General features: G+C 41.1%; 2 protein-coding genes across 2 annotated transcripts; one reads left to right on the top strand and one right to left on the bottom strand.

Annotated features, from left to right (window-relative positions):
• Positions 1-121: 121 nt before the first annotated feature.
• Positions 122-16,301, bottom strand: pphln1 (periphilin 1). The gene is made up of 10 exons (XM_079236268.1): positions 16,162-16,301; positions 15,630-15,694; positions 14,989-15,204; positions 14,008-14,069; positions 12,208-12,339; positions 11,712-11,890; positions 11,383-11,460; positions 9,285-9,340; positions 5,331-5,471; positions 122-883 (listed from the first exon to the last, which is right to left on the bottom strand). Coding segments are annotated over exons 1-10 (1,203 nt in total). The 5' UTR covers positions 16,163-16,301; the 3' UTR covers positions 122-610.
• Positions 16,302-16,873: 572 nt separating this feature from the next.
• zcrb1 (zinc finger CCHC-type and RNA binding motif 1) lies at positions 16,874-18,994 on the top strand. The gene is made up of 8 exons (XM_079236145.1): positions 16,874-16,984; positions 17,128-17,230; positions 17,367-17,395; positions 17,569-17,680; positions 17,800-17,907; positions 18,040-18,149; positions 18,245-18,320; positions 18,575-18,994. Exons 2-8 carry the CDS (start codon positions 17,147-17,149, stop codon positions 18,722-18,724), a joined length of 669 nt encoding a protein of 222 aa, XP_079092271.1. The 5' UTR covers positions 16,874-16,984; positions 17,128-17,146; the 3' UTR covers positions 18,725-18,994.
• The last annotated feature ends 435 nt before the right edge of the window (positions 18,995-19,429 follow it).

The raw sequence follows: 19,429 nt of genomic DNA, 5'->3' as shown, positions 1-19,429 counted from the left end.
GTCATAAAAACTAATCAAGCTGTGTGCAGGTGTTTCTGGGAAGGAAATTCAAGTTTGAAAATAAAAAGAGACAACACAATAAAAAGTAACCAAACTGGCATTTCCAGACAGTACAAATTTATACAAGAATGTAGAACTGTAAATTTAGCAGCACCAAGTCATACATCTGACTGCTACAAGATGTACATAACTGAACATATTACAAAACAAAAACGTCTTATCTGGCTTTTCTTTTAGAAAAGTGTGTTCATGCTGCAGGACTGACTGTCTATTATCAACAACATATTTTCATCAAACTTGTTTAAATAACAAAAAAAACATGTTCATTTGATTCATGTGATTTTTACAACATTTGACAGTGGAACAACTTTTAACATTATATAATCTCCATCTTTCAACAGAAAAGTATGGTAAAAAATGGTCTGTTCAAAACTAACACTGTTCATCCTCACATACAATGCAAAACTGCATAAATCCTAATCCAATGTTTTTCTTCAGGTTGCTGTGCTGTAGAATCCTTTCCAAGTCCAGCAAAATAGTATTAGAAATATCCACGTTCAGAAGTCAATCCTTCCACGCTCAGTCGCACGAAGAGCCGATGGCCAATGTGTCAGTAAGACGAGCTGTGATTGACTCCCGTCTTTGAAAGTTTATGACCCGTCAGGGCCGTTGACGGGGTGGTCGAGTCACAAACAGAAGGTTCTGCCTGCCGGACCACCACGTCCAGCTCGTTGATGAAGTGTTTGAGGTCCTCCAGGCAACGATCGCGGATCTCCCCGAGGTTCTCTCTGAGGGGAACCTGCAGCTGCTTCTCCAGGTTGGGGTCTTTAGCCACCAGCATCTTTACCACCATGCCAAACGTCTCGCAGTCTTGCTGGTACACCTGGGAGTGGACAGGAAAAAGTGTTTAAAAACAAGTATATAGGGTTTGACACACGCACACAGTAAACACATTTACATCCATTTGTATGCAGATTTTAAAACTTAAGTGTCAACAGGCCGAGGTCAAAACCTAAAAGAGAAAAGCTCTTAAATGAGGAGACGAAAAGTTGTTTCCTTCCTGCTAAACCTGGCGCCTAGGTGTAAATATTCCAGTGTCAATGAGCCCGAGCTGATCATTCTGGTGTCAACACACGTTACGTGGTGTCAAAAGATAAACACTTCTCTTCTCAAGTTTAATATGGGCCCTTTATATAGGACACAGTGGCACAAGAAGCAATAAAACCCTGCTTTAGTGGCGTCGCACAGGCTATACTTATAACAGGTGTTAGAGGGACAATGAGGAAGATGTGCTGGAATCTTGTTTGGGAGCTGCCATTTCACACAGACTCTCAAATGTCTCATAAAACAAAAAAAGGGAGCCCTCGGCTTCCACGTAAAGTGGTTCGATTTGCAAAATACCAAAAACTGAGACTGGTTTCCAACTCTTGAGCTGACCATTAATTTCCAGAGGGGAAAATAACAGTCAACTAAACTGATGGTCATATTTTGTATTCGGCAGTTACCAGGTCCTTTGTTGATCCCCTCTCCCTCGTATCCATCTAAAATTACAATTTCCCAACAATAAATAAATAAAATACACATCACATATGAGGACCTGTTCTAATTGGACAGTGTGATGCTCTGTTTCTATACAAAGATGGCAAAGACTTCTGCAACGCATCTTAATTTCTCTGTGGAATGCTGCCCTCTCCTCTGTTTTTTCCATCCTTACACTGTTTCATGACTCAGTTTCTTTCTCTAGTCAGTCTCCTGTGCCTCGTTTCATCTTAGTCAGGGAAAAGAATTGACCACGTAGAAGTGAATTAACCCACCGATACGGCAATGTATTAATTGGTGCCGCAGGCGGACACAAGGGCCCTTAATGACATGGGTTGTGTGCAGATCTGTGTGTGTACACGTATGCCTGTGTGCATAAAATTAGGCCAGACAGGGGTGAGTTTCAGTCATTCACCGGATACCAACGCTGGCTTCTGTGCTGCGGGGCGTCCGACCTCACTGGCTTATTTATAGCTTTTTACAATGTTCCTGGAACGCAGCATGTTGGAGTTGAGGACAGATCGCAAATGAGGATCTGCTGTCAAACTGAGTTTATGTACTTGCAACAACAGTCCAGAACCTGCATAAAAACTAAAATGTGTCCACTGTATAAAAGAGATGAGGCTTTACTGAAGATGATTTCTGCTGAGGGAATTAGACCGGCGTCTCTTTATGCAACCATTAAGGGTTTCCTTAGCCGCCTCCCTCTTGAACAACAGAAACAAACGAACAGTATTTGGTCCATTCTCCATAATAGGATGACCTGAATCTTACAATTGTATACATGTATTTACAGGAAATTTGTGGTGAACATGAGGATACAAACAGTTTCGGGAAAGAGTGCTTCCGTAAAATGAACACAATCTGGGTGCATGTACATCGTCATGTATGATAAATGATCAGGTGGAAGACGTTACACAACAGTCAGACTAACACAACTGTTCAAAAAGCAAATCCCTGATAGCCCTGCGCTGAATTTAGTACATCACCCTGTCCTTTCAATTTCTTATCAACATCCTATGGTCCCTTTCAACAGCTGATAACTTGATGACAGTGAATTTATTCACCAGCTTTTCGGAGGAAGTATCCAATCAAGTGCGTCGACAACAACTTCTCTGAAAACATGGAAAGTCGTTCCGAGATAACAATGTGCTGAAAATGTACTTCCTGTATTTAAACGCACGTCCTGAGATCCCTCCCTTGTTATCCAATCAGGAAGGAAAAAGGCCAGTACTTGACTTTGGGTGGAGCCGGTCCAGAACCGTCTCTGCTTCTAAAAACTTCTTTCAACTATATTTTCAATAGCCGGTTAAAGCAATGATTCAGGGTGGGCCTGCCTGGCTTCAGAAAAGGACGAGAGTGGAAGAGTTGGGGCCTCAGTCTAGTTCTGCCATCTTTGTCCCGAAGAAAATAAAACTGGAACCGTCTGGCTTTCTGTCGTGTAGCCAAATATATTTAGATTCCTCACCAAATGAAATAAAACTCCCTTTGTATCACATCATGGCCTATGAGGAGTAAAACATAATACCCTTTATTGCCTCTCATGCCTTGTCACTCACTATAACCAGTTAGTCTGTACTGCAGCCAAAGTCAACTCTGACAATGAGAGCGGTTTCAGGTTGAATTTCAGCGGACCAATTTCACTTAGCTACACAAACACACTGTGAGGCACGGGTATAATGCGGCCCGGCACGAAGTCTGGCCGAGGACGGAAAGTTCAGCATCTGATCTGTGAAAAGTGTAGAGACAGTTAGTGAGGAGCTACTGGACTGGAGTGTGTTTGTGTCCATGTGTACCGAAGAGATGGCTAGACCAGATTGAGAGCAGAAAGCCAAACATCTGGCCGACACTTGTCAAGTGGCTAAACATGAGTGCCCACTGCGACTTTGTTGTTTCAGTCAGAAAAAGAAAGTCTGAATTAAATGCGTTTAGCTGTGTGTTCTGGGCCTGTCGGGAAATTAATACCAGCCAGCAGACAAGTGCTCACTGTATACGTTTTCTAGCGGCTGGTTGGTTTTGTCTGCCGGTTTGGCAGGTAACCAACGTCATGTGTAGGCAATTCTCGGGTTTTGATGAGATTTTTAAAAAGGTTCAAGTCTTTACCAAAAAACAAGAACGGGCAAAATGTGACTAAACTTTGATTTCTGACCTGGTTGTGTGTGACAGAAATGAGGCTGAATTAACTCCCAATCATGACTAAACAAGCCAGCCTTTCATGACACAGAGGCAACCTTCATGCACGTGGTCTGAATATCACAAAAGCCAAAGAAAGGGACAGAAGGAGGAAAAATGCTGATAATCATCAGTTTCTACTGACAATTTCAAAGAATCACAAATCCTGGAAAGACAAACTGAAACTTCATATCCCTGTGAAAATGGAATACACTGTTCCCTCTGGGTTTTCATTCTAATCTACTCTTTCCAGACCTTAATTCCATGACTACGTCTCTAGATTAAAAACAAGGGGGCATGAGTTATACAGACAATGGAAACATGACGAATTAGTCTTGACATGGTAGTCATTTTCCAAAAATGCGCACTGTATGAAATGACCTGAAAACATGATATAAAGCTCACACAATAGAGCTCGAGGAACGTGATGCGACACAGATGGGGGGAGAAAGAGGCTATAAAACAGGCCAGAAACTGCAGCGTCAGCAACAGCGTTACAACCGCCTATAGGCTCTCTGGCGCAGCTCAATGTGAGAGCGCAGTGTGCGCTCCAGGGCAGAGCTGGCTCGGGTTTAATAGTCCCAGTAAAGCAGCGGTAGCGCTTGCTGGTGCAGGAATGGCCTTCATTAGATGAGCAGAGCTGGGACCTCTAGCCTAGGGTGGTTTTAGCTCTGCTAAGCTTTCGATTTATTGTATGCACAAATCTATACCATGCCTAGAAACGTGTGTTTCTGCTTTCGTTTATGTGTTCCTGTGTAATGCACATTACCCTAGTGTCCTAAATCTCTGTGTGGGCCTTTATTTTTTATGTGCGTGTGTATATATGTATGTGTGTATATATGAAGGTAAAGATGAGTCAAACGCAGAGGGAGAGCGTTGTGATGTTTGAGCCATGTGGGATACCAAGCTAGTGAGGGTATAATGAGCAATTGTTGCAGTTATGCCAGTCAGGAGGGGAGATTGGCAAGAGCCACCAGGAAAACAGTGATAAATTTGGCAACCAGCTACTTTGGCAGATAATTAACCATCATTCTGCTCTCAAACTGACGTCTGGCTGTCAAATGGCTGGTGGATTTTAGGATGTGACTGGTGGACAGAAAAGTTAATTTCCTGCCTTGTTAGGAACATAATAGCTGGCTGTTCCAGTAATGCCTATCCAGTAAAATAATCCAGGTGTGAGTCAGAGAAGTCCAGGCCACCATATGTATGGGATTGTTTGCCAAGCCTACAGTGCGTACTAGTCGAGCACCAGGTTGACGTTTATAGAAAAGTCCTACAAATTAAAAACTTGTAATGAGAGGATTGTAAATGCAGTAATTTTCCAAAAAAGGGGCCACTGAGAGCCACTGGCACAAAATGTTCACGTATATATATTTTCCTTGACAATTACAACATAAGAAATCTAGATTGGTATCACACAGTGAGGTTATCATCTTTAATCAGATCATGCTGAGAAATGTGTGAAAGATATCATCAGCGCTTTTAATGAAGCTCCGTTACAATGAGGTGTAAAATTTTTTTTTTATTTTTTATTTTAACACTGAACTACTTGCCGAATCATTTCATCACTCAACCCTGTCAAAAGATCAGCTGAATGTAAATGGGAGTGGGACCGGTACCTTCTCTATCTCCTGAGCTTTGGCTGCGATGGCGAGGGCTTGTCGCTCTTGAAAGTTGTCTGGAGACGACTTTTGGCTCTCCTCGACGACTGGAGCTGCCGGAGGATCCTCTTTTTCTCCTTCTGGAGGATAGTTCTCCTCCTAAAAAGGTAGAGGAGAGAGAGAAAGAGAGAGCAATCTGAGTCGCTGCTCAAAGGAGGATGCAGAAAAGTGAGCAAAGATCTCATAGCATGACAGAAATTACGTTTTGTTTTTTAAATCATGAACTCTATGGCAATCAACTACAGAAGTGATCATTACAAAAACTTTAAATACACATTTTAAAAAGCGTACTTCTACTGCCAAGTTGACAGCAATAACATGATGGCGAGAATGGGAAGGAATGTGAAAGGATGTAGGTCAGCAACTCAAAGCCCGAGCTGCGCTATGACCTGACCCACTGACTGCTTAACTTTACAGGAACGAAGTGATTGATGAGGCGCACCAAAGGATGAAGCTCAGCTTCTAAAGCTGAAAAGTCAGAGTGTACGCTGTGTTACGTCTACAACGAGTCAAAGAATACGGGATTCATGGAATTGCAGCACTAAGGAGCTGCAGCTCGTATGCCATATTCATCCCAACAGATGTGGATCTTCATATCGTACACTGTTATCATTACTTAGCATATTATGACTAAAACCTCCCGGCTTAGCACTGCACTTATTTTTCAATGTAAATTGTAGAATCTGATACTTAGGCTGTTTTTAGATCTTAAAAGGAAATCTGGCCCGGCAAGTCATGATGAGCCACCTAATGGATAGATTTGGAAACTTTAGTGCCCAGAAGTATAAATGTGAAAGCCAAAAGAAAGAGCAAAGGGGAGAAATGAGGCCAACTTGGATTACCGCTCAATTTCTTTTGCTCATTTCCTGATACTATTAGAGTTTGAAGGCCAGGGAGCAGAACTGCCCAGCCATGACTAAAGTCCACTCATACATTACGGGAAACCGGCCACGGACTAAGTCATAATATTATATCTCTTGATGAATGAGGAAAGAAGTCACAGGGTATGGGACATCACAAAGCTGAGTGTGGTCTAAAATAATAAAAAAAAAAGGCACAACTCATAAAGCATCATCCAATTATTCCTCCGTCCAACTCTCTCCCTGAAGCTATGCTCGGGAGGAATCCAGTGTGTACGCTTGTAAATGTGCGTTCGTCAGTGTTCAGCCTCAGTGAAAACAATATATTCCTGTCTGAGTCTTTCACTTCAACTCACTGGGCACAGCCCCACCTGGAAGGGATGTTAGAACGCTTGGCAGATAGAGACATATATGTGCAAACTGAAGAAAAAAAAGAAAGAAATGTCCTCAGCCATGGGGAACAGGTAATCTCTTTTCAATGCACAAAAATAAAAAGATACAAATTTCTAAAGAACTTGAGCATGGTCTGGTGAACCATGATTTGACCGTTAAAGTTATGACTGCTGTAGATACTGAATTCGTTTGTTTTAACAAATGATCATTGTCGTTTGCTGGTGTATTCTTCTTACTCCCACTGGTAACCTGATGTGCACATATATGTGGGAAGATAAACGTTTTGGAGTCACAGCCTCAGGATCAAATCGCAAGAGCTTTTTTTAAAGGCTCATCCTTGTGCAATGATGTTAAAACTAGAGTCACTGCCTCGCAGTTGTATACCTCTGCTAAACCAGTCACGCTGCAGTTACTACCTCATCATGTTATCCTATTAAAAAACATCTGTGTGAAACTGTCATAATTAGCATATATATTCCGGAGCCAAAAACATGTTTTGTGAGGTCACAGTGACCTTTAACCACCAAATCATAATCAGTCCAGAGTGGACATTTGTGCCAAATTTGGGGAAATTGCTCAAGCCGTTCCTTAGATATCATGTTCGGATGGATAACCCGAAAACATAATGCCTCTGGCCAACAGCCATACAGAGACAACATAATAGTAACCAGCGGACAACAGCGACTTGCCATAATCATACGCCTATATCTTCATGGAAAAAATAATGTCTGGACCAAATTCAATAGCAATTACCGGACAGTCGTCAAGACATTTCACTATGAACAATGAATGTTACGCTTATGATGGCGCTTATAGGAAAAGTGCTCGTGGTCCATTGCCCTGTTCGTATCGCCAAATCTCAGCAACTATCCTGGTATGTAACTATCCTGGTTGGTAACTATCTGGGTAACTATCCTGGTTGGTAACTATCTGGTTAACTATCCTGGTTGGTAAAATACTGTAATGACAGGGACTCGATGCCCCGTGTAGGGATGAAACCTTCTGGCGACCTTTTCAGTTAGAGGTTATGCTCTCCTCCCACTACTCCACCATGGCTCGGAGCCACAGCCGGAGGTGCTCTTTAGACCCCCTCCTCCGTCTGGGATGGCTCCATGGAGCCTGCGTGCATGTTTGTTGAATCCCCACAGCAGGCGGTGGCCGGGGCCTTAAGTGCAAGCTTTACTGGGGGCACAGGCCTTTCATCTTGGCCAAGGTTACGGGTTTGTGCCCCCAGAACCCAAAGAAACAATGCACCACAGGCTAGATCAAACAGCGAAAAGCATCAGTGTGCATCAGTGTGTGTGGAGGGGTGGGGCTCTTAGTACAACTTTCATCACAGCAGTTGATTGGGTGGTGGTGGGTGGTTCTTAAAAATGCACATAAAAAGAAAAGAAAAGTGAGCTACAGACTAAGTTTCTATTCTCTATCTTGTAATTTACAGAGTATAAAGCAAGTGCATGGATTTACAAAGACATCAAAGTGCCCACTATGCCGCTCAAAAGGATGAGTCAGTGAAACTATAAGAAATATGGCAACACTAAAATGACCTCCAGTGTGTTCTGAAAAAGATTTGAGGGCTGCTAATGAGATAAATAATAAGCCATATTGCACATTAAAGCAGCATTTAAAGTTAAAGTTTTACAGATTGTTTTGATCAAAGTGAATTTTTTCCCATCATGACATTTTAAAGCTTTTTGCATTAAATGAAATAGTCCTGGTTTAATGTATTCAGACTGGCTGGCAGACTGTGTGCCTTAATTTGATTCAACTAATCGAAATCATCCATCCCATATGACTTGAACGCGGCCTAAGATACACTGGTTGCTGAAAGGTCATCGAAGCTTTTCCTGCGACGCGCGCATTACACATCAATTCCCACTGAGCTGCTTCATCTAGCAGACAGTCACAGCTACCAAACACAGTCAGCCATACTCTTCAACAGAAAAAAGGAGATGATTGTTCATTGTAAACGGTGTAAACACACCCCAATGAGTTCCACAGGGAGGCTAGTCAGGGACTCAGATCCCATGATAAAACTTGGGCTACCGAGTTAGCCTCCTCCCTTCTGGGTGGCCGTAGCCAGACGCATTGCGCCTAATCACATCTGATTCTATTTACACTCCTCTGCGTAGTTGGAGATGGATGATATCAGCAAAACAAGTTATTATTTGCAAAACAGGCCAGCGGGATCTACATTCAATACTTACTCAAAACAGTAAAAGTTTTTTTTTGTGTTTTTTAAAAGAGCACTTTAAAAAGGAAGTACGGCTCATACTTTCGTCGACACTTGAGCCCTTTTCCCTCCATCGCTACGAGTTCTTGTGATTGAAGTCTGCTTACAGCACAGGTAAACAAAGCAGGCCTGATGGCTTTTATGCTCTGCGTGAGGGCCACTTTAAAACCCATTAACATACTTCAATGGGACTAAACACTTATTAGAAGGATGGAATTTAAGAAGTTCCAGATGCATCCTGCTGTACAGTGACAAAGGCGAAGCCCACGATGTACATCATAAAATACAACAGTAATTTTGGGACTGAATTCCTGCATTTCAAATATAAGAGAAAGAAGCAAAGGCTTGTGTTGTGTTCTTGTTCGTTCATGTCAACTTTAAGTCAAATCTAAGCACAAAAAAACCTCCAGCATTGCAGTTTGGTACCTTGTTTGAGGTTGCGCTGTGTGGGGAGCCTTCTCTTGACAGGCCGGGAATTTTGTCTGGAGAAATAAGAAGAAAAAAAAATACAACAAAAAAGTGAGACTTGCAGTGAGGTGCAAAATAACATGAGAAAATATTTGGAATGAGAAAATGATGAACGGAAGGAGGAGGAGGGGGAAAAAAAGCACAAAATTCCATCGAAAAAGGACAATTAGTAGGTGAGTATGTGTTTATGGTAATCAGGGCTTTGTAGAGGTGGTGATGTTTGGATCCCGGATCCGGACGGGTACCGAGGCTAGAACATCTGGAAAAATCAAGACAGATGGTTCGCAATTGCGCTCCAAACTCCAGATTGACCGGACACAACCTCCTCTCAACTCAATTGTTCTTCTACCAACTTTTCTCTTGCAGTCCATCCGAGGCTTTGTAGCTGACCAATCAAGTCGATTAACAACCACCAACTTGGAGCACCCCGCTATGAAACAAAAACACCCAGAAGTGGACGCTTTGGCTTCAGGAATATCCATCAGACATCCTATACCCGTTCCCTCTTCGTCCACACACGACCTGGTGGCATCTTTATGAGGCCTGACAAAGTGGCAGACAGAGCGGGGAGGAAGGCTGGCTGCTGGACACATTACCAACCACTCTGCGTCTCTCAGGTTACCCAGCCTGGGAATAGGTTAAGTTTAACGAGTGTAACCTTTGTATATTTCTGAACCAAACCCACTGCATGTAATTTCATCTCACCCTCCTTGATTTGCTTTGAAAAAAAGTAGCAATTGAAAGAAATGGCACAGAGCCTTTATCATGTAGTAGTGCTTAAATGTAAAACCAATCCCGCCCACAACTATACTGAACTGTACATACAAGTCATCTTGCTCCGAGAATGGGTTTCTTCATAGGAAGACCAAAATGTAAGGTCACTGCCTGTGGCCATTATAACTAGGCCATCTTATCTTATAGCAATCTAGCAAGAACACTCAGTGCCCTAATAAAACACAATCAATGTTATGTTCTTCTTTCAAGAGGATCAAACATAAGCAGCAACACTATTTGGTCACAGGACGACCACTTGTAATTCTAAGGCCCACTGAAATGAACATTTGAAAAAAGGAGAGAATGCTGGCCCTGAAGATGGTAGCAGACCTAAACAACACTGTGCTACGGAGGAGGTTGAGATGTATAAAACAACATGCAGAAAACAAAGGTTACACTAGCGGTCATGCATTTCACATTCCAGTTAATCAAAGCTGTATTGCTGACATGCTGGGAAATTAGTTACGGAAATTTGGCACAGTAAATGTCCAATGTCAGACACATAAATAATTGAAATGAAAAATAAACCTGAGATGCAAAGGCACTAAAAGAGGCCGTCTTAATTAGCATTGCCGCTGCATGTCACAACGTCTGCACATAAGTACTTTATACTTGCATATAAATACAGCTTTGACATGGACTGTAAAGTCTACTGTTCCTTCACACTATCCTTATCGACTATTATTTCTAGAGCAGACAGTGGAGTGCCTTATGACTCATAACTGAAGGAATAATAATATAATGCTCAGTTGGTCTGGATAATTACTTTTAAAACTTCATATCGAAACCTAGAAATTGAAATGGCGTACATTTACAGATCAGTGTAGGAACCATGGAAAGTGTCTAGCTACCTCCACAACAGACAGAATAAATGGTTTAGGAAGGAAGGAATCCACTACAGCAAAGTCACTACAAGGTACTAAGAAAGAAACTTAAGAATTCATGATGCAACTTCAGACCTGAGTGAAACAATTTCAATGTCAAATAGGACATATGTTTATTGTGGTCCGAATACTTATGGCCAATAATTCTGATGGGTTACATTATACTTTATTATATTCTGTATGTTTAAACATGATTTAAAATCAATTAATTCTGTCCTCCATCCTTGCAGCCTTCTCATGACTTACGAGGGGCAGACATCTTTCGAGTATATGAAGCCACAACATTTCCTTCTAACATGTCTCTGACATGACAAGGATGCAAGGAGATGTTTGAGGAACAACACATCTGTTTACGGTCACCCAGGTCCAAGCTTGTTCACATGGCTCAATGTACAGACCCAAAGTTTCATGTCCACTCTGTTGAGGAAAGAGCGCCCCCCAAAGGGGCTCAGTAACCCCCTCTGGACCGTCCACATCTGAAAAGCCAGCCAGCCAGATTATCAGTCATGGATAAAACAGTGAAATAAAAGAGGTCTTGACAATGAATGTACTTTTTTTTCGAGGGGGTGACTGCCCAGAACTGAACACCTGATCTGTAAGGAGCTAAATCATCTTTTTCAAATGGCCTCGATCAATAAATGAATCATGGCTGAAGTTGCAACAGCAGGCAGTGACTATGAATGTTTGGCTTCATCTTCCTAGTATTGTCAGTATTGATTCTACATACTCTTGTCCTGCTGTGAGGGAAACGGCAGGCTCTTGGCTCTGTCTGGCGAGTAGCTTCTGCTGCTGACGCTGGAGCCGGAGCGACTGTTGGGGGAACGGACCGCCTCGCGGCGCACAGGAGAGCGCTCTCTGAGTGGAGGGAACGGGGCCGCCTTTCTCCTGAAGGGGTCTCTGTCCTCCCTGGAAAAGCAGAGGGAACGTATGATTGACAAACATCTTCGAGTGTTTTGGTGAAGGACAAATTAGCCCGTCTTCCCCATCTGACAAAACGAGACACGGACCAGATGTTGCAGTCGACACAAGTACTTGTCCCTTTCCTCTTTTTTGCCAACACAGCACAACACTGCCATCTAGCATTGGGGACTATGCGTCTTCACTAATTATACACTTCCTCTCTGACTGCAGCATTAAAGGCTGCAATGACTAAGCTGTATACAATTGGGCAATGATTCCACATGAATGTCCTACGCAGTGATTAAGCATGCACCCATTAGTACCCTCTGTCCAGGTTGAGGATGGCTTGCACTAGTGTGTCTTCTCCGCTCTCTGGGAGTGATCGGGCCGCTGGGTAGACGCCCTGGTTTCGCACGTTGTGAGGAGGAGGCGGCGGTGGCGGCGGTGCACGGGCCCTAAGGGAATTAATACACACAAATGTTGTGGTCAGTTGCGGATACATACTGTACAACATGGCAACCAATACTGCTGTCAGGATTATGTATTCAGGGTACGAGTTGCCTCCCTGGGACGTGGACCCTTATCCCTGGTGACAATGTATTAGCCTATTCTTCTTCCTTTAGCAAAAAAAGTCTTTGAAAATAATATTGAAAGGCAAGCGCCTCACACTAGCCAAGTATGGATATGACTTTACACATAATACATTACCACACCGGCGGTGGAACTCATCCAATATCCAGATGCTATCTAAAAATGTAGACTAAACCACTTCAGTCACTTCAGTTCTCTGTCAGGCTCCTCACCTGACTTCAAACATTTATCCGGGTTGAACGCCCATCTGGCTTAGATCTAAAATATCATTAATGCCAATGCATGAGAACAAACACGAAAGAAAGATTAAAAAAAGGAAAGGTGACACATGTTGTGATTGCTAACGGAGCAAGAGCTCTTCTAGAGGGTCTAAATATGAATGTGAAGCTCCAGGTTTTAAATTATTTGCTATATCAATGTTTAGTGTGTGTGTCACAAGGTAATATAATAATCATCAACTGAGCAGAGCATTTAGTTTGTGCTTCACAATAACAAAACATTCCTTTTACCACTCCCTGTATGACTTGTAACTCCGGCACCCTTTTTCTTACCTCGCCACCGCGTCTCATTCTCAAGCGACCTCTGACCTTGACGCACACCAAACCCACCAATCAACAGGCCGGAACTGACCTTGGTGGCCTTTCACAACTCTAAATGTTTGTTTGGAATGAAGGCCTTCATTACCCCGTCTGCCCGCTAAGTAGCAAATCTCGTGTGACTTTCTGTCCAGTTCTGCAACTGTATACAACAGTGCATGATTAAGATTGGCCTCCGACCAACTTTCAGTGTTGATACTACTGAGGGGATGTCAGATGGAATAATTGAACATGTCACTCGACACTGGACGACATGAAAAGGCTGCAGAGTATCTAGTATCGTGGTAGGTTGTCATATCTTATTTGGCCTCTTTGTTGTCACACATTAACTCAAAAATATGTTCTGGCACCGTCAAACAGCACAGGTGCGATGTGAAAACCTAATCAATGTTCTCAATAACCAAGAAGGATGATTATATATTAAAGGATGCTATTCTTCAAAAGCAAATCAATAGTTGAATGTTTATTTTTCCAGAATGTTTTTTCCTCACTTTGGTAACACCTTTCATTCACAAATGGCCCTTAATATTATTGACATTTATGTATTTATATGCCTAGCCAACACTGTTTTATATAGTACTAAGCTGCAATTCTTAGATGACTAACATTACAAGTAGGTAAATTGCTGAATGAATTTGATGATGTCATCTGTGGTCAGTTGGCTAAGGCTTTGACTATTAACAAACTGTAACATCATTTTCCCAAAGAGCCTTCGAGGAAGCCTGGCCAAGGGGTTTGAGCGAATAATGTGAACAATCAGAAAAACCAGCAGCACACCCCTTCTTAGCCTAATTAAAAGAAGGAAAACACAGAGGACTGCACGAGTACGTAGAAACAGTCCCCAGCTATCCACAGTGATAACACCCAATTCTAATGAGTGGTTTTACATTTGAAAAATGGTTTGGTAGTTCCGTGTGGTATTTAGCTGCATCTTACCCAAACTCCAAAGGCCGTCCTGCGTGCGGGTCCTCCCTGGGCCCTCTGTAAGGGTAGTCCTCCTACACAATAAAGAAAATGGAAATCAAAAGATTTGATTATGTCCTAAAATAAAGACGTTACGGAACTTAGTCTGAGACTCTGAACAACAATGCAAGTTTTGAAAATGTTTGTGTAACTTCCATACATCTAAACTTGCCCCTGAAAAGCTCATGTAATAGTATCTCATGGATTCATGACCATCAAACTGGATGCCAATATATAATTTTTTGTGAAACATGTAAAGGAAATGTCACTATGTTAGTTAATCAGCTATAAAGAGTAACGAAAAAACTATTGCAAAAAGGAAAGGCCTGAAAATATTTAAACTTGAACCTTCAACCATAGCGCCCTCAGCTGGCCAATTATGAGAGTAGATATCAAACTAACAATATTAACATGATAGGCAGCTGTAATATGTCTGCAGCATGTTTGAGACCCTTTGGTGTAAATGTATCTACAGTTATTAAGTCTGATGCATGTAGTACTAGTATTAATAGCTTTATTAATTAAAGAAAACGGGGAGCACAATGACCCCAAAAAAATACCTGCATCTGTGTGGCGAGTTTGTTTATCGATGTAGCTCAACAATTACTTTGTAACGGGGCAGCTGTTAATATTCCCGAGAATTTTGCTGTGATTGAACATCTTGTTTGTAACTATTTCTTTCATCTCATTCTTGTTTTTCCTGTGAACTCAGCTTGTTTTGCCCTCCTGTCATGTTCTGGTTGTATTTATGTTTTTGCCACTTATGTTTGCAATACATTTCATTCATTCTTATATATTTTATTGTATTTCTTTACCACTTTGGTCAACGTGTGTTGTTTTTAAATGTGCTCTGTAAATACAATAAACTTGAAACAAGCAACTTTCTTTCAGAGGAAAAGGAGTCTTTGGAAGTTCCTCACAACAATGTTAATTGTATGACATTTATGTTCTCACCCTCCTTGCAGGTGGAACAGGCCTGCGTTCAGCAGAGAAATGAACGTTGTCCCCATGGTAGCCCCTCTGATCTTCATGATAATTCCGTGGTCCTCCTCCATTTGGAAAAAAACGTGGACCTGCTTCGTATTCGTACCCGCCACGGCCATAGTCGTCCTCCGGCCTGCCAAAGGGGCCTCTTCTCTCCGCGGGCCCAGCTGCCCGTGGGTAAGGACCCTGCCAGGATGGGTACATTTAAAGATTTAACTTTTCCATATAAACCTTTTCCAAAATTGTTGATGGGGGAAATCTCATTTTTTTTGTACATTTTTACTTAAAAGGTGTCGGTCAGCTAAAAGTACTCCCAGTTCATCGTAGGACTTTTTTTATTTATAGGGAAATAAATCTCAAAAAAGATTTTTCTGAAAGAAAACCATGGTATACTTGATGATAACTAGTTTGTATGACGTGTTGTCTGACCACATCAGGAAAAATGGCATTTATTCATAACCGTTATCATATAAATATGCAATTGAAAGAAGTATTGTAGCGGTTAGCCATATTTTAGCCCTCCTTCACCAAATAATGTAGACAGGCTGCTTGAAAGACAAATAAGTTTACCCATTTGTGTATTTATGTGCCATCACTATGTTCACACTCACCGGTCTCTCTGCCAAAAAGCGATCATCATACACCTCTCGTATACTCCTGTCTCTCCTGTACGTCACTGCAAAAGGCAGACAATGAGATATACTGAATGTTTGTACATACAGCCGTGCAGAAACTAGCTTGTATTATTTATTTTGTGCTACCACACGTACCACAAAATAAATAATACAAACTAGTTTCTGTATTCAATAATGTTGTGTTTGTTCATGTCAACTTCTTCAGACAGCATATAGTCTAGTTATTACTAGATATACAAGAGCATGGAATGTTATATCTACTCTGATGACAAACAAGGGACTGGACTGCAGTTTCCTCAAAGCATTTGGTTTTGGCCTCAGTCAGGTGTACACTGCAAAGATGAACACTATAGAAATGCTCTGAATATTGTCTAAATTATTGCATGTGCAATTATTTTTGTTAGAACTCTTTAGGTAGTAGTGTTACTTATCGTGTTGTCTTCCTAGTGTAAAATAAAACAGTGTTAAATTAATGTACTGTGAAGGCAAAGGTTAATCATCAACTTACTTTTGGATTCAAGGACCTCTGTGGATCAGGGTGATAGAGAAAATACAATCTTCAAGACAATCTGTAAAAAGATTGTTTAATAATAATATTAGACAATGTCAAGGCTATACACATGGAATACGTTTTCATGTAACTGTTTAGGGGGTAATCTTCATAATCAAGTCTATAATCTTGTATCAGTTATTCCAAAAACAGGGAGGACTGCTCGACCAGGAGATGAGATCCAGCAGCTGAGCTGGCTGACGTTTCCTTCTGCAGAACAGCCCGACGGATGAGTGGATGCACGTTTGACCAACAACACCACATTAAACACAACACTAGCTTGATAACACCCAGCCGATGAGTTAAACAAAACACTGCAATATGTTCTCTAATGGTGAATCAACAACTAACTACTGTAGCTCCACGTAGGACGGACAGCTAGCGCCGCTAATTAGCTAGCCTTGTATGTTGCAAACATCCGCACGTTTTATCTCATCTAAGAGCACGTTAACTAATCTATGCCAACATACAACACCACAAACAACTATATACTGCACGCTGTCGCACCTCCGAGATCAATACGTGTTGAATAACTCGCATGAAAGGGGCCTTTATTACACGCAAATTGAGAAAACAATCTCACCTTCCACTAGCCTAGCTTTCCCCGGTAGCGACATGGAGAGCTTCTGCTCTATTGGACGAGAATGAGCACGCGTCATAAAGATGCGACGTACGGACATGGCGTTTGTTTCTTTTTGCTAAACGTTAAATTCACACGAATGCACACACATCTACTATTTTAAACACATTAAGGTGTATTCAAACAGTGGAGGCTGTGTTGGTAAGTAATTTGGTTGCGCTGCTGCTTGCATCTGCGTAAAAAATGTGTAGCGCGACATAAATGGTGGACTTGGCCAAACTAGCAAAGTAGCTCGTTGTGCATTAACCTATTTGTATGAACATGTGGCTTTTTTTGTCTTACAGTGTGTCGTATGCGTCCAGTATGAGCGGGGGTTTGGCACCGAGCAAAAGCACTGTGTACGTGTCCAACCTGCCATTCTCTCTTACCAACAATGACCTGCACAAGGTTAGTTCCTTCATCGATGTTGGTGTCAGTGTTATGAAATGTTAATAATGCTTTTATTGGGGAGAGTCAAATTCCACTGTGGTCTCTGAATCCAGGCAACGTCCTTACTGAAACAGATAACGTTGTCTCATTTCAGCTATTCACCAAATATGGAAAAGTTGTAAAGTAAGTTATGTCTTTCTCATAGTTTATGAGATATGATTCATGTCTTACAGCAATGTGTAAGCCAACAAAAGTAATGAATGAATAACCCACAACATTCTGTTTAAGACTCTGAAGGCTTGTAATAGTTATACATGTTTTAAAATAGGTATTAATAACTGTCACACTTCTTGCAGGGTTACAATTGTTAAGGATAAAGATACTCGTCAGAGTAAAGGGGTAGCGTTTGTTCTCTTCCTGGACAGAGAATCGGCTCATAACTGTGCAAGAGCAGTGAACAATAAACAGGTGAGTCTGTCACATTAAGACCACGAGTGTTCACATACTTTACACCACTGAGCACAAGCCGCTTGTGTTATGTTTGATATTCACAAGTTGTCAGAGTTTCAAATGTGTTTGTCTCCCAGTTGTTTGGCAGAACAGTGAAAGCGAGCATAGCCGTCGACAATGGCCGAGCAACTGAGTTTATAAAAAGACGGAACTACACAGACAAGACTAAATGTTACGAATGTGGGGTCAGTGAATTTTCAACATGTTATCCTGTGAGATCATTTAAGTTGTTACTGAATAACAGTTGCAAGTAAAATCTTTTTTTGATCCCAGAGAGAGTTATCTGATTTTGTGTGTTTTTAAATGAAACATGACAGGATACAGGCCATCTGAGCTACGCATGCCCCAAAAACATTCTGGGAGAGAGGGAACCTCCGAAGAAGAAGGAAAAGAAAAAAAAGAAAAAGGATGAACAACCTGAACCTGTGTAAGTCTTAAATAGCTGATATTGTGAGATATTCCATATGCGATTGTGCCGTCTTCATAATTCCTTTAATTCCTATATCTTTTCCATTTTTACAGTGAAGAAGAAGAAGAAAGTGAAGAAGAGGGAGAGGACCCAACATTAGATAGTCTGAGTCAAGCTATAGCTTTTCAGGTAAGTGTGTAGATATAGAAATCCCAAATAGACCCCTTTATCCTACAATTTCCCCACTTTGATCAAAGGAATATCTTATTTTATGATGTTATATCTTATGAAAAATGCAACATACTCACTCCCCAAAATAACATGCTATATTATGACATTTTATGATTTTCTTATTGCATACTATAGCACACAACACTTTGATATTTTATGACATACTATACTATAATGTCATCTTTCTTCTGTCTTTTGTGTCCCCCCCCCAGCAAGCCCGCATCGAGGAAGAGGACACGCAGAGAAAGAAAACACGTTTGTCTCAAGAGGAAGGTGCTCACGCTTCAACGTCCTCAGACTCTAAGAAACCAAGGATCAAAAAGAGTGCATACTTTAGTGACGAGGAGGAGCTTAGCGACTAAACATAATAATAACACACAGTTTGGACACAAGTTGTTTGTCAAATAGTGTTTTATTTTTTTTATTACATTGTGTTATAGTTGGGATACTTCCATTTATACCTATAAACTATGTTTAAACTATGTTTTGTATAAACTATGTTTTTTGTATTTCTTCTTGTACATAAAACCACGATTTTTGTCTTATGTTTCTAGAAATACTGTAGTCTTGGTTGATTGAATGTGTTTGGTCTTTTTCTTTGTCAGTCAATAAAACCTTGTTTCTTACTGACGAACCAAAACAAATGTTGGTTGTTTGAGAATTAAATGCAGAATCAGATAAAGAATGCTGAAGAAAATAGGTTATTTACTCATTTTCTTAGTTCAATTAAATAATTGTAAATTGGAAACTGATGCTGGAAATATAAATTTGCATTAATCGTTGATTCATTTTTTAATATATATATATATATATATATATATATATATATTTTTTTTACATATATCTAATTTTGTCCATAAAATGTCCAAAGCGGTGTATTTAGCCTATGGTTGAGCATAAGGTTTTGTATTTCATACGACCATTTTCCTACTCGATACATTACCAAAATGGATTAAACGGTTGGCAACACTGGGATGACCAATTCTGAATGTCTTGCAGACGGTGTGTGTAAATCCTAAATATTGCATCCCCATAATGCATCATTGAAGTCTTGTCGTCGGAACAAA

Source organism: Taurulus bubalis, assembly GCF_910589615.1.
Source record: "Taurulus bubalis genome assembly, chromosome: 20".
Lineage (NCBI taxonomy): Eukaryota > Metazoa > Chordata > Actinopteri > Perciformes > Cottidae > Taurulus > Taurulus bubalis.
The sequence above is the reverse complement of the archived record's forward strand: the minus strand, read 5'-3'. Positions and strand labels throughout refer to the sequence as shown.

Excerpts from the sequence above, each read along its gene's own strand:
- pphln1 (XM_079236268.1), bottom strand. Across the intron at positions 15,205-15,629 it reads GCTTTTTGGCAGAGAGACCG|GGTCCTTACCCACGGGCAGC; the intron begins GTGAGTGTGAAC and ends CCATCCTGGCAG. Across the intron at positions 11,461-11,711 it reads TCCCTCACAGCAGGACAAGA|ATGTGGACGGTCCAGAGGGG; the intron begins GTATGTAGAATC and ends CTGGCTTTTCAG.
- zcrb1 (XM_079236145.1), top strand. The coding sequence starts at position 17,147 with ATGAGCGGGGGTTTGGCACCGAGCAAAAGCACTGTGTACGTGTCCAAC. Across the intron at positions 17,681-17,799 it reads GAGCAGTGAACAATAAACAG|TTGTTTGGCAGAACAGTGAA; the intron begins GTGAGTCTGTCA and ends TTTGTCTCCCAG. Across the intron at positions 18,321-18,574 it reads GTCAAGCTATAGCTTTTCAG|CAAGCCCGCATCGAGGAAGA; the intron begins GTAAGTGTGTAG and ends TCCCCCCCCCAG.